Below are 15,087 nucleotides of genomic sequence, written 5' to 3'. Positions count from 1 at the left end.
AATGAGGCAGTGTCCTTCTGCTATTTTTTCCTCAGATTGTGCTGAGGATCAAATCGCAGCATGCTGCGTATGGCGGCGTATATCGCACCAGATTTACTATGGGTGCGAGAAAAATATTGCACGGCATTACATACGCATGTCACACGGATCCTTGGAGAGAAAAATCTACACACTCGCATGACACTCACATGACACTCGTGTACTGCCCCAGCGCCACCCCACAGACAACTTGTAAACCAGAATTCTTAGCACCGCTGCAGCAAGGAGGGAGCATGCTGGGATCCCGTGCCCTATGGTGTTGCCTGTTAGCCTGTGACCTTGACCTTGGCACCTCTGTCTGTAGCTGGTCCCTCTCAGCTTGAAACTGAACGGATCCCGCTCACCCGTATGGCTAATGGAGTGAGCTTGCTATCAGGGTTCACACTTTGGAATTTCTGGACTGTATATTGGGAAAGTTCTATCCCCCTTGTTGCGCTAGCACCCCAACTTTGGATCGGGTGGAGGACGAATCGTGAAGTCTTCGCCATCGTCGGGTAAATTACCAGGACGCGTGAAGCTACTTCCCAGCCTAGGGTCTACATACCCCGTCGTGCCCTGGCCCCTGCCCGGAGATGGCTCAAGGCCTCTGGCTGCCCTGCTCGGCAGTTCCGTGCCCCTTGACATGATCCCCTGCGACAGGGGTTCCAGCTCCTACCAGGCCCAGACATACGTCTGCCACCTAGTAACTGAGAAGCCCAGCTCCTTACCTCCTCCAACGACTTGTGACCTCTCCTCTCGAGAGTCACCACTTGACTGACTACTGCTGACACTCCTGACCTCCCCTTACCAACCCCCCAAGGTTCCAGCCCTATTCCCTTCAGGCTGTCAACTGGTGTTTCTGGTGGATGTGGTGCAGAGTGTTTCTAGGATTCTGATTAGCTTGTTCTTAGCAACACCATAGGCCAGGGATCCATAACCAAGGAGGAGATGGACACCATGCAGAAGGGCAGATTGCACAATGTCCTGTGACGACCTGATATTCCAGGGCATCACACTCGCATGTCATACGGATGCTAGATGAGAAAAAAAATGCAGACCATATGCATGACACTCGTCCATGTTTTCGGGACGAGTATCACAGTAATTATGTTAGTGGAAAGGGGCCCTTATAAAAGCTGTATACTGACTACTTTACATTGTATGAAAGTGTCATATCTTCAGTGTTGTCCCATGAAAAGATATAAAACAAATGTGAGGGGTGTACTCACTTTTGTGATATACTGTATATTTGCATACATATATATAGTGGTGTATGTCAAACAACACAGCCATATTTTTATAATCCTGGGAAACCCCATGATAGTCTTCATTCCACTTTCCGAATTGCTAATATTTGTGTGTGTTGTTACAGTATTGCTATGTTGCAAAAATTTTGGCAAATTGAATTTAGTGAAAAAGAGAATAATTACAGATGTGTTCCTCTGTGGTCGGCTTTTTATGCTCTATTATTTACTTGAAATTGGTTTTCTGGTATCCAGTTCACGAATCTGCACCTTAACTGCTTCAATCTTTCATGGGTTGTTTAACAAAATTGAATCTATTCTTCCCAAGTTCAAGCTTCTCTTTAGGTTCCTGACATTATCTTGCATTGCTCTGTCACTTCTGCTTTACTGTTTGTGCCTCGCTTTCTGTGCCCTTTTTGCCCTTCCTGACACCGACCAAAGATGTTTATCTTCCATATCTTTTTGCTTATTTCCAAACTCCTAAACACAGAGCTTATGCACCGGACCGTGCAGGCCTTTGAACTTCCATTTTCTAAAGTTTCGTACATTTAGCCATTCTTACCAGAGAAAGTACTCCGGAAAGAAAACTATTTCTTTTTATTTGTGCATACGCTAAACGCCACAATAAGTGGACTGAATCGCAATATGCCAAGCCTGGAACCATTGCGATTGCAATTAGAAAGAACGGGATGTTATTGATACTATTAAACTTAATGATTAAAGTAAATCTAGCAACACAGGGTAAAAGTAACTTTTTTAATAGGGAATGCTGGTTTTTTTTCCATTTATCCCATTAGCTAGTAAATGTTTCCACTATATATAAAAAGTGGTGGTATATATATTTTAGCATGTTACATCGCAGTTGGCAGCGTTGATTGAAAATCTCTGACAGATGCCTCAGTTGTTAGGATTATAGAATAATAAAGGGAAGGTTTCACATTTTTTTTATTTTTGTATTAATAATACTGATTATGGAATCTATTATTTTTAATACAAAATTAAATTCATTGTTTGTTTAGTTTTTATTTAATTCTATTTTTACTGGACAACTGGGGGCTGCCATCTTGGATTTGCTGTGTATAACAACAGTTACCTCAAATACGGCAGCGCCCTGTGCATTGGGTCTGGTAGTCACGCTCCAACCCTATACTGTACTTAACACTGAGACTGATTCCTGCTGTGAGCTGGATTCGCGCCCTGGGCTGTCCTGATCACAGCTCTAGGAGGAGACCGCCACCATCTTTGTGGAGTGCTTTGTGGTGTGCTGCTCCACCCCACGGCTCACACCCCACCAACACCCCCACTCTGCTGCTCACTCCCCCTCCTCCACCACTCACTCCCCTCCCTTGCGTGTGTTCACATTGGGCCTCTAATCCTAGCAGCTCCTCACTGCTCTGTGCTGTGATCACTGATGGGAGGAACAGACACCAGGCTGACAGGAGAGGCTGCCGGGGGCGGAGTTCTGAGGTGAGTGCATGCGGCTACGTACGGTGATCGCTGCATGACATCTGTAGTGTTGTGCTGGGCTCAGGCTACAGATCACCTCTCCTCGCAGCATGTCACCTCGGACCGCCAATCTTGGCAGGCAGCTTATCTTGTCAGCCTGGTGTCTCAGCAGTTCCTCCTCTCAGCTCTGAGAGCACAGTATATGGGGCAGAGTATATGGGGCACGGTATACAGTGAGGCACAGGAATATGGGGGCACAGTATATGAGGGCACGGGAATATGGGGCAGAGTATATGGGGCATAATACAAAGTGGGGCACAGTATACAGTGGAGCACTATGCCATCCTTGATGACACTTTAAACATATTAGGATCATTTTTCAGTCACCCAAAAAATGTCTCCGAACTGTGTCCATAAACTTTATCTTCTCTTATCCTTTTGAAAACATCCAGATTGGGGGGAGGGGAGGTGACATCACAAACAGGAGAGCAGATTCTACCCACTTTTACAGCAGTTGTAATGTGAGCTAGTTGTACAGTAGGATTTCAGCAGCTGCTCCCCCTAGTGTTTAAGAGTGGAAAATATCAAACTTTGAAAATATTTTTTTGTTCTATTTTGCTCAATTAAAAACACATAATATTTAAACATAACATTAAACATTAATACTTTACATTTTTTCAGTTATTGAAAATTATCTTTTTTTTACGACACCTTCCCTTTAACAAAACTATTCAGTTCTCTTTGTTGAGTTGGATTTATGGATGGGTTTGTGGTATGCATCAGGAACATTCTGCCACATATGGCAAACAGAACTACAATTCTTGCATGAAGGGGTCTAATCTTCATAAAATGTTAAAATGGTTGCTTGGGTTAGAAAACCCATTTTTCAATAGTCTTTAAGGGATAATTCTGCTCTTTTAGCCAGTGCAAACATTAACTACGAATAACTCAATTGGGAAGAGAAAATACATTTACCCCCTTGAACTTCTCAGTCAATTGATTTGTGTTTTTAACTGAACATATGGATATCATAAAGAGTTCCTTCATCTGAAAACATTAAAATCACTATGACAGGTTGAGTAAAATTATGTCCCACATGACTTCACCATCAGTTGAATGTATGTCTTGTAGTACTATATTTGTCAAGTAGTGGCACTACTCACAAAAAGTTAAGGATATTTGGCTTTTTGGGTGAAATGTATATAAAACATAACCAGTTCACGCCACAGTGCTATTTTACCATGAAAGTAGGGTATTTCAGTAAAAACATGCAATGTTGATTTCCTTATCTCAAAAAATTTATTGAACCAAACCAGTGGTGGGAAACTGCCAAAAATGTCAATGTCTCAATAACTTGTTGTGTGGTCTTGAGAATCAATTACAGCTTAACAATGACACAACGATGTCTCATGCTTTTCACAAGTAGAATTATTGTCTGTTGAGGCATGGCATTCCACTTTTTTTGAAGGGTATCTCTTAGGTAATTGAGGCTCTGGGGTATAGAGTTACGAGCCTCTGCACAGCAACTCAGCTAATCCCATAGGTTTTCTATGTGGTTCAGTTCTGGAGAAAGTGCAGGCCACTCAATTTGAAACCACAGTCTTCAGGAGCTGTTCACTCATGATGCAACCTTGTTGAGCAGCAGCATTGTTGTTCATGAAGATGAACTTGGGCCTGTGTTTTTTATGCAAATTCACAATACTTGGATTATGTTATTCAAGTAGTAGGGCATTGTTACTGTACCATTTACAAAGTGTAGGACAGTTCTGTATTGACTAGACACACCTGCCCATACTGTAATACCACCACCACCTGGTGACAAAAGTGTCTGATGCATAGCACTCTCTTTGACGTCTCGAACATCGTGGGCGGCCATCATTTCTGCTCAGCGGGAATTGACTTTTATCACTGAACCGCACTGAGGCCCAATGATCCCTTGTTCAGTATAGATGCTCCATAGCTCATGCAAGACAGTGACACCTTTGCAGGTTGTATAGACCACGCTGATGTTAACAGTTTTTCAAATGGTCTGACGCGACACTTGGGTGCCTCTAACCTTGGGTGCCTGTAACCTTCCTTAAATGTGCGTGAAGTTGTGTGGTATTCATCATCTGGTTCCCAAGGGCATCGTTCACAATGAAGTTTTCATCAGTTTGGGATGTGGCCAAAGCACATCCTCTTGTAATCAATCTGCTGATGACACTCTTTGAGTCTAAGCTCAGTAGACAATTCTGTCAGAGAACATCCTGCTTGAAGCCTCACAATGGTGACGTACTGTTGATCAATTGTTAGGTGTCATTTTGGTCTCATGATGCCAACATATGCACAGCATGATGAGGTGGACTATTTGAATACCAATTCTAACTGAATCCCAATTCAATATTGGGCTATTCATGAATCAAAGACCTGTGGTAAATTTTGACGTTAATCTTCTTGTTGTGCAAAAGTTGTGCAAAAAGTACTGAAACACTGAACAGTTGGATATGTGCATTCAAAAGTTTCGAGAAGGTCACATTAAGTTCATCTGAAAAGGTTAGAGGGCATATTAGGATGATCCTGAAGTTTCAACCGATGTTCAAATGTCTTTTTTTGTGAGTAGTGTATATAGTTACATATTTACATTGGTTGAAAACAGACCTAAGCCCATCAAGTTCAACCTTTCTCCACCAATGAAACATTTAACAATGTTCTGTGTACTGAGAAAATCATACCGTCCTTTTGTAAAACCTGTTATATTATCTGCCATGAGGGCAGATAATATAACCTCTTGCAGTAGGGCATTCCACAGTCTGACTACTCCAACTGTAAAGAATCCTTTCTTCATTTTTTTTCTTTTTTTCTTCTTCTGGTTCCTAGTATTGTCTTTGGTAGGAATAAGTTAAGAACCAGTCCTTTATATTGACCACACATGTATATATACATATAAATGAGATCTCCTTTGAGACATCTTTTTCTAAGCTAACCAGGCCCAACTTTTTCAATGCCTCATCATTTGGGAGGCCTTCCATTCTTTGTAATATCTAGTGACCTGCCTTTGAACTCTAGCTTTGGCATATCCTTTTTAAAATGTGGAACCCAAAACTTAATTGCATATTTTAGATGTGGCCTTACAAGTTATTTTTAGAGGGTAGCACTAAATTGTGATTTAAGGATTTTATCTGTTTTTATAAAACCTAAAATTTTGTTCTCTTTTGCGGCTGCTGATTAACATTGAATGCTGCTGCTAAACTTACTTGTAACGAGAATATCCAAGTCCTTCTCCTGTTCCATAGTCCTGAGTTTACTTCCATTTAATGTATATTCAGATTTACTCTGTCTTAGGTGCATTACTCTACATTTATAACGTTCAATCTCATTTGCCAAGTGTCTGCCCATTCGGACATCTTATCCAGATTATTATGTAATAATTTAATAGTTCAGTTTTTAATATCCTACATAGTTTTGTGTTGTTTGCAAAGATTGACACTTTATTCTCAATCCTATCCATAAGTTAATTAATAAAGAAGAGATTAAAAAGAATCAGTCCTAGCACAGATCCCTGCGGTATACCACTGATGACTATATCCTATTTAGAGAATATACCATTTACGATGACTCTTTGTTTCCTGTCTTTTAGCCATAGTTTCCCCATAGTCCCTGCTTTTGGAGCTTTAGTAGAAGGCTGTTATGTGGTAGAGTATTAAATGCACTTGCAAAAAATGTCTAGATAAATCACATCAACTGCATTACAAACATCCAGATTAGCATTTTCCTCCTCATAGAAACCCAACATGTTGGTTAGACATGACTTATTTTATAAATCCATGCTGGTTGTCAGTTATTCTATTCTCGTCTATATATTGTTGCATTTAATTTCTTATAATGCCCTCAAAAGCTTTGCACACCATTGATGTCAGACTTACCGGATGGTAGTTACCGGGATTCATCTTCTCACGTTTCTTAAATATCGGTACAATGTCAACTATGCTCCAATCCTGTGACATCAACCCTGTCACAAGAAAATCTAAGAAGATGAGATACAGCGGTCTGTCATTTATTGAACTCAATTTCCTCAATATCTGTGGATGAATGCCATCTGGCAAGGGGGACTTGTCAATGTTTCATTTACTCAAATGCAGGCATACTTCTTGTGTTAAATTAATTATATCAGGTGGTGAACTTTGATTTTTGCTTTGTTGATTGATCCCTGGAATAGTCAGTCCATTGGTGAACATGGATTAAAAGTGCCTATTTAATATCTCAGCCTTTTCTTTATCCTCTATAATTATCTTGTTATGTCCATATGTTAAGGGATTAAATCATTAATTTCTTTATTTTGGCATTGATGTATTTAAAAACATTTTGGGGATTTATTTTTATATCAATGGTTATTTGTTTTTCACTAGCTAATTTTGCTAGCTTGATTTCTTTTTCATATTTTCTATTGAGATCTTTATGCTCCAGAAAATCTATTTATGTATTCTCAATCTTCAAGCTTTTGAATGGCTTTTTTTGTTTTATCATACTTTGTACTGTTTTTTTTTAATTCGTAGTGGTTTCTTTTTATTTCTGGACATTTTATTACCAGTGGGTAGAAGTCTTCTACAGGATTCTAGTAGTTTATCCTTAAACATGGCACATTTATGTTCAGTATCCCCAGCTACCATGACATTATCCCTGTTTACCTACCTAAGCTCTTCCCTTAATATGTTGAAATTAGCTTTCCTAAAGTTCAAGATTATGCAATGGAAATATTAATGTATTCCAATGGATTTCAGCAGGACAGGTGGACATAATTTCAAATGAGTTAGACTACTTAATTTATAGAATCTTATAGCTATGTTAGAAAACATGACTTTAATAAAATTGTTCCAGAATGAAGTGTAAAAATTTGTCATAAATTGTAAAACTTATTTCTTTTCAGGAAGTTAGATGCTTTCATCTATGATGCAGCAGTGCTGAATTATATGGCTGGAAGAGATGAAGGCTGCAAACTTGTGACAATAGGCAGTGGTTACATCTTTGCCACAACAGGCTACGGTATTGCCCTCCAGAAAGGTTCCCCATGGAAACGGCCTATTGATCTAGCACTTCTACAGTTTGTTGGAGACGGTAAGTTTACATTTTCTGCACAATGTTACGGATCTCTGCTGAAACAGTGGCACTAGGTAAATTTGAATATTGATAATTAATAAAATTGTCCTTAGGGTGTTTGAGTAAATTATAAAAGTCACCTTACTTTAGTCCCGCACAAGTGTCTGAATACTGTGACAGCCGGACCAGAAGGCTGTGAGTTTAATGCTACCTGCTAACATCCTGGGTGTTTCTTCTGATTAGTGGGGCCCGTTATGCTCCGTTATGTCATCAAGGCCTAATAGAGGAGTTCAGTGCTGGCAGGTTATAGCTAGGGATGATTGAATACTTTGATTATCCGGCTTCGCGAATAATTTCCGAATACCTCGCTGCTATTTGACTATTCTCGAATATTCGATGCACAATGTAAATCTATGGGAAACCCGAATAACAACTATTCGGAACTATTCGGGCTTCCCATAGACTTACTTTACGCATCGAATAGTCGAATAGCGGCGAGGTATTCGGAAAATATTTGCGAAGCCGGATAATCAAAGTATTCGATCATCCCTAGTTATAGCATTTTTGCAATAATCTGGTGTGTTTACTAGAGCGAACCGATGTGTTTGCTGGACCAAGGTACGACAATCCTTTTGTTCAACTCTAAGGCGGGCTTTGCACGTTGCAACATCGAAAGCCGATACTGCGATGTCGCACGCGATAGTCCCCGCCCCCGTCGCAGGTACAATATCTTGTGAAAGCTGGCATAGCGAAAATTATTGCTACGCCGGCTTCACATGCACTCACCTGCCCTGCGACCGTCACTCTGGCCGGCCACCCACCTCCTTATTAAGGGGGCGGGTCATGCGGCGTCACTGCGACGTCACACGGCAGGCGGCCAATAGGAGCGGAGGGGCGGAGATGAGCAGGATGTAAACATCCCGCCCACCTCCTTCCTTCCGCATAACCTACGGAAGCCGCGGTGACGCCGGTAGGAGATGTTCGCACCTGCGATGTCGTAGTGTGCAAAGCTCGCCTAACACATGTTCTTCACTAACAAAACCTAGATTAAAAAGATAATGCATATGTAAACTTCAGTAAGTAAATATTAACAAATATAAAAACATAAATTATTTAGTTAACCTTATATTGATACAAAAAAGTGTTAGAGTCAAAATCGATAAGGGCAGGGCAAGACCAGAGCCTGATGGTGTTGGAACCTGCCAGTGGAAAACTGAGTATATAATAGTGCACAGCCAAGTAAAGTGGAGAAGGCACCCTTCCGAATGTACTGAGTGCAAGAATCTAAAGCAAAACCAAAAACAAAGGCCAACACACCTCTTAGTATAAATATATTATTCTGGTGCACATGAGCACTGTGGAAATCAACAAACAAAATCTAGAAAAAAAACATAATGCATAGACACATTGCAGAAAAAGAATGAAAAGTAACACATTTATAAAAATAGGGAATTTAACATTCTTTCTATAAAAAATTTCTAAAAGCCATCCCACAACGACACGATGTACCCAATCATGCTGGTCCTTAACTCACTCAACTAACCTTGCAACTGTACTAGTAACCAGGTCTCAAAATCGACGGGGGCAGATTCTGTGTCTGACTGTTTTGGAACCTTCCTATTGAAGACTGAGCACTTAAAGGGAACCTTTCAGCTGATACATGGTGACAAAACCGTGAGCAGCATGTATCAGCCACTGGCTATATGATCACAACCATGTATGTTTAACTCTGAAACGCTGCAGCATTTCAGAGAAAAACATACTTTTAGGCTATGTGTCCATGTTGCTTTTTACCTGCTTTTTACCTGCTTTTTTGCTGCTTTTTCAACTGCAGCGTTTAATGGCAAAATAGATGTGCTCTGCTTTTCAAGCAAAGTCTATGGGAATTTGGGTTTCTTGTGCACACTATGCAGTTCAAACTGCAGCCTTTTTCTAGCAGAAATTTGGTCAAAAACTCTGCTTTGCAGTTCAAAACGCAAATGGCAAAAACAATTGACATGTCAATTGTTTTTGCCATTTGGGTTTTGCACTGCAAAGCTGAGTTTTTGTCCAAAGTTCTGCCACAAAAAGGCAGCAGTTTGAACTGCATAGTGGGCACAAGAAACCAAAATTCCCATAGACTTTGCTTGAAAAGCAGAGCACATCTATTTTGCCATTAAACGCTGCAGTTGAAAAAGCAGCAAAAAAGCAGGTAAAAAGCAGGTAAAAAGCAACGTGGACACATAGCCTGAATTCCTGCTGGATGCATGTTTAATATCTCAGCATTCTCTTTGTCCTTTACAATTAAATTACTCTGATAATGTATGATTTTCTGTTTTTGGCATTAATATATTTATAAAATTTCATTCGATTTATTTTAAGGTCATTGGCAATTTTTTTTCTGCGGCTAACTTTACTAGCTTCATTTCTTTCACTGATCTGTTCTCCTTTCTCTGTCCCTATCAAATAAATCTGATTTATTTTCCTCTTTTCCTTGCACTATTTTTCTTTACTGCTGTGCTGTAACACACTATTGTTACACTCTGTTTGGAGTTTTATGACTTTCTTTTTCTCCTTGGCAAAGCTGAGAGATCCTCTCTACCCAGATGTTCCACAAAATGACTGCTGCATTTCGAGCTTTTGTCCATAGTCGCACCTGATTGACTGTTCTATGCCATGTAATTGCATAGCTGCAAGTAATCATGGAAAACCCCATTTGGCCATCCCAGAGGTCCTGTGATTCTTCTCTGCTGATGCAATCTTCTGTAATGTGTAAAATAGTAGTGGTCATTTTTGGTGATTTGCACAAGGTGAAATGCATATTTTTATAATTCGCCAGCCTCAGCAAATTCCTGAAAATCATAATGAACTTTATTCATTTAGAATCGTTATGCCCAACTCTAATCACCATGTCTTGAACAAAATAGCAAATTCAGTTCTGAGAAATGGGAGATTTGCAGTATTTAGTGAATATTTTATATATTTTTTGCACTTTAAAACTCAGATTAATAATCCATTGAAGTTTATAAAGTCTATGTATTCTATGGTGTATTTTGAACTAAACCTTTTGTGCATCTACTATGGAGAAAAGACATGTTAAAATATTAACAGTACTGGTGTGCTGCGTTTTGCTTTTGGCTTTTTCATGATTGAAATGAAAAGCTTGTTTCCAGGGAGCAATCTTAAAGGAGGAAATAAAGAATACCCAGCTTCATAAGTGAAGTAGGAGTAAAGAAATACACAAGAAAAAAACTATTAATATTTTAGAGTAAAAATATGTTTTACTTATTTTTATCTCTCACATGATCACCATTTATTATACTAAAGTAACAGATAGAAGTACCATAGAGGCATTTGTATCCTAAAGGCACTGTCTGTAAATCCATTGTATCAAATTCTCCCTGATCTAATCTGTCTCAGAAGATGTTTTTGTCGGATATGCTAATTATTGAACCTTGATATCGCCAAGATTGGTCTTGGCCCAGACACTTAGTGCACCATTCTGAAATTTCAGAAGAGAAGCGGCACTCAGAACCGGCAATTTCAGTAAATTGTCCTGTATTCTCACAAAAATTTTACTGAAATTATGGGTGCGGATATATTTTGTTGATCCAATTATTTTCCTTCAATCTGGATGTAGTGGTAGTGCTAGCCTTTTTTTCATTTGGTCCTTAGTGCATCACTCTGACACCTGGTTTTGCATGCCCCAGCCTATTGCGCTGGTGATTGATAGGTTTGGCTAAAGCCTGTTTCACACGTTGGTAAAAAACACAGACATTCTTTACTGATGTGTAAAAAATGCCTCCGTGTGATTCACGGCACATTTTAGTTGTCCATGTGCTATCCATGATACGTGATCTATACTCTGTGATTGCACATGGACATTACTCACCTGCCTTCACTCCTGCTGCCCATGGTGCTGAACTCCTCGGCTCTGCAGTGTCCGCCCGCCCACCGCTCTCTGCAGCTACTTCCGGGTCGGCTCTGGCTGCATTCATGAATATGCATGAGCCATCCAGGAAGCTGCAGAGAGTGTCGCTGGAAAGGTGAGTAAAAAAATGCTTTTTATTTTATATGTACGTTTTTTTCTGGTACGTGTTTCACGGATCACACCATAGTGTGGTTCGTGAGACATCAGTGAGGCCAGAAAGAAGCGGACTTGTCTCCATGCGGCAATCACGGACACACGTGTATGCCCCACGGAGATATGGTCAGTGAAAAATCACTGATGTGTGCTCAGACCCATTGATTATAATGGCTCTGTGTATGTCCGTGATTCTGGTACGTATAAAAGAAAAAAAACATACGTCCCAGAATCACTGACGTCTGAAACAGGCCTAACCTGGAGTAAACACTGTCTGTTGAGACAGCTCAGGCAAGCCAGTGATCTCCAGTTTCTCCTGGATTTTTTTCTTGTGTTTTTTTTTTCCTTTTCGGCTACAGCAAACAAAATAGATTATGGTTATTTCTGTTTACTAGAAGTACACATAAAATTTGGATTGCTGTTGGCCAAATGGTCAATTGACCATTATCCTTTCCAATGCCACCATAAATATGCATGCTCACCTTTAGTAAATGGATTATATAATGTGAAGTGTTTGGCAGTGGGAACTAAGGACCAATGCTTACAAATGTTTGAATTTATTCACATTTGATTTGTACAAAAATCAGTATTCTCCAGAATACAGATTTTCACAGTTTACTTGGTTCATCTCACCGATAACTTCTCTAGCCATCTCCATTGCTTGCTCTCCACAGTATGGACGATCACACCCTTTTTTTACAGCTGCTATGTGTTAAAAGACTAGAAATCTCTACGCATGTACAGATTAAAGTCGTGATGTCATGTTGTCATGATGTGAACCTCAACCCTTCAAAACGCAATGTAGCTCAAGAATTCCAGCAGCAATTAGGCACAGGACAACCCTATGGATGCATGTCAAAGTCAGGCCGTCGCAACGTGTACCATTACCTTATGACACACATCCGCAGGGACCCAACGTAGTCGCTGTCGGAAGTTCCGGTCACACGGAGTTGACCTGTGTGGTGAGAATTTATCTTTTTTTTTCATACATCCTAAATTTACGATTCTTTTGAGTTTCTCCCAATTCATCTTGTAGAGATTATTTATTCTTCAAATCAAATTTCCCAGGAACATTTATGTGATTTGGAATACAAATTTCATCAGCTCTGCTCATCTCTACTGGTGATGAATATTAAATGCCCAATCAGTTTTGCCAATATCTGTCATTCATAAAGAAGTAAAAGATCCCAATATATATATTACGTAATTTGTAGGGTTAATTTAACTTATGTGTATGGGCACCTTAAAGAGGTTGCCCAACAATAACAACATATAATCACCTATCAGCAAGACGAGTGTTAAACATTTGATGACTTGATGTCATGCTAGGACCCCACTAATTACTGTATGAGTACATGGGTCTGATGTTCTCTATTTGAAATAAGTGTCAATTGTTGTTTTATTTACTGTCAAGCATTGTTTCAGCTACCTCCATCATTCCCATGGATAATTAATGGAGCTAGATTATGCACCATTTAAAATTGGGGCACTGATCACCATTCTCGTCCTTGGTAGGTGTCCCAGTAGTGAGATTTCCAACAAACAAATACTCATCACCCATCCTGTGCATATTAAGTATATCTATTGAAAATTAAAGATGCCAGATTCGACATCTTAAAAAAACCACATAGTAACAATGTTGCGTCTCCTAAGTCTGTGCTTTAACATAAACATAGTCTTAGTAATGTCAAGGTGACCTCAACATAGAAATATATGGGAACTTCATACTAAAGGCTACTTTACACACTGCGATATCGGTCCCGATATCGCTAGTGTGGGTACCTGCCCCCATCTGTTGCGCGACACGGGCAAATCGCTGCCCGTGCCGCACAACAGCCGTCACACATACTTACCTGTCCGGCGACGTCGCTGTGACGGGCGAACCGCCTCCTTTCTAAGGGGGCGGTCCGTGCGGTGTCACAGCGACGTCACTGAACCGCCGCTCAATAGCAGCGGAGGGGCGGAGATGAGCGGGACGTAACATCCCGCCCACCTCTGTTACGAACCGGCGCCGCCATAGCCGCAAGCAGCCTGCTGCGGTTCCTGTTGCACCCAGGCGCCAGCTGCCGTTCTTGGCCGTGCCTCGGGTCGTCCAGTTGGCTGTTCCTTCCACCACGTCTAAGTGTGGAGAGGCGTGCGCCGATTTACCCCAGCCAGAGTTTAAGCCCGGTGTTTTGCCCAGTGAGCATGCTCAGCCTGATTGTGTTATGTCTGAGACTAAGTCCTCAGTTCAGGCTACTGGGCATGCTCAGGCACTTAGTGCACCAGAGGCTAGGTCCGGTAAGGACCTCACTGAGCATGTCCGTGAGGTGGCAGGCCCTGATAGGGCAAAGGGTGTCAGGTGTCCTGATGACGTGGCAACTCCGGACTGGCTCGCAGAGGCCCGCCCCTATGATCTGGCACCTCAGTATTGGTCGTCAGACGATGACTGGTGAAGTGTTTGGGGCGTGGCTGCCATGAGGTCATCAATGACGTGGCGGTTCCGGATAGGTCGCATGTGACGTCACTGATGACATGGCACTCTGCTATTGGACCTTGGTGGTTCCACCCTGGGTTTGGGGCGGACCCAGGTTATAAAAGGGTCTGGAGACAACATGGAGGTGCGCAGTCTTCACTTTTGCTCAGTCAGAGCACACCTCCATGTTAGAGCCTCATGGCGGCATAAGCCTATGTTGGGAAGCGATAGGTAGGGTTAGGCGAACGGTGCCTGTCACGCCAAGATTCGTGGCTCGGCACATCAGGGTCAGGCGCCGTGCTTCCCTCCTGCCGTTCCAGTCTTGCTATAGCAGCCCAGTGGCGTTAACTGGGCTGCGGCTGCTGTGCTTCCTGTCCGATTGTGCCCCCTACGCACACGAACAACGCACCTGCTGCGCCACCTGTCCGATTGTGCCCCCTACGCACACGGACAACGCACCTGCTGCGCCACCTGTCCGGTTGTGCTCTCTACACGCACGGACAGCGTACCCCAGGACCCCTGTGGAGTTAACAGGGTGTTCCTTATCCTCCTCGGCTTCCCGGTCAACGCTACTGGTGTACCCATCTGGCCTGACGTGTCCTACACACACGTGGCCAGTCGAGAGGTGGCCAGAAACGCTAATCGGAGGACCGCTCGGCCTGATGTGTCCTACACACGTGGCCGACAGGGTGCTTTCGTGGTGGTCTTCCGGTCAACGCTACCTGGTTACCACCCTGCCTGACGTGTTTCCTGCACACGTGGTTGGTGTAGCGCTAGGTGCACCAAAA

General features: G+C 41.8%; 1 protein-coding gene across 1 annotated transcript in view; it reads left to right on the top strand.

Annotated features, from left to right (window-relative positions):
- The window catches only part of GRIN2A (glutamate ionotropic receptor NMDA type subunit 2A), an 812,513-nt gene that overhangs the window by 765,584 nt on the left and 31,842 nt on the right, over nucleotides 1–15,087 (top strand). Inside the window, exon 12 of the mRNA XM_075317910.1 lies at nucleotides 7,612–7,799. Within this exon, the coding sequence (XP_075174025.1) occupies nucleotides 7,612–7,799 (188 nt within the window). The remainder of the gene's footprint in view (nucleotides 1–7,611; nucleotides 7,800–15,087) is intronic.

The sequence above is a fragment of the Anomaloglossus baeobatrachus genome, chromosome 7 (genome assembly GCF_048569485.1).
Source record: "Anomaloglossus baeobatrachus isolate aAnoBae1 chromosome 7, aAnoBae1.hap1, whole genome shotgun sequence".
In the NCBI taxonomy this organism is placed as follows: Eukaryota; Metazoa; Chordata; class Amphibia; order Anura; family Aromobatidae; genus Anomaloglossus; species Anomaloglossus baeobatrachus.
This window is presented reverse-complemented; position numbering and strand designations above follow the sequence as displayed.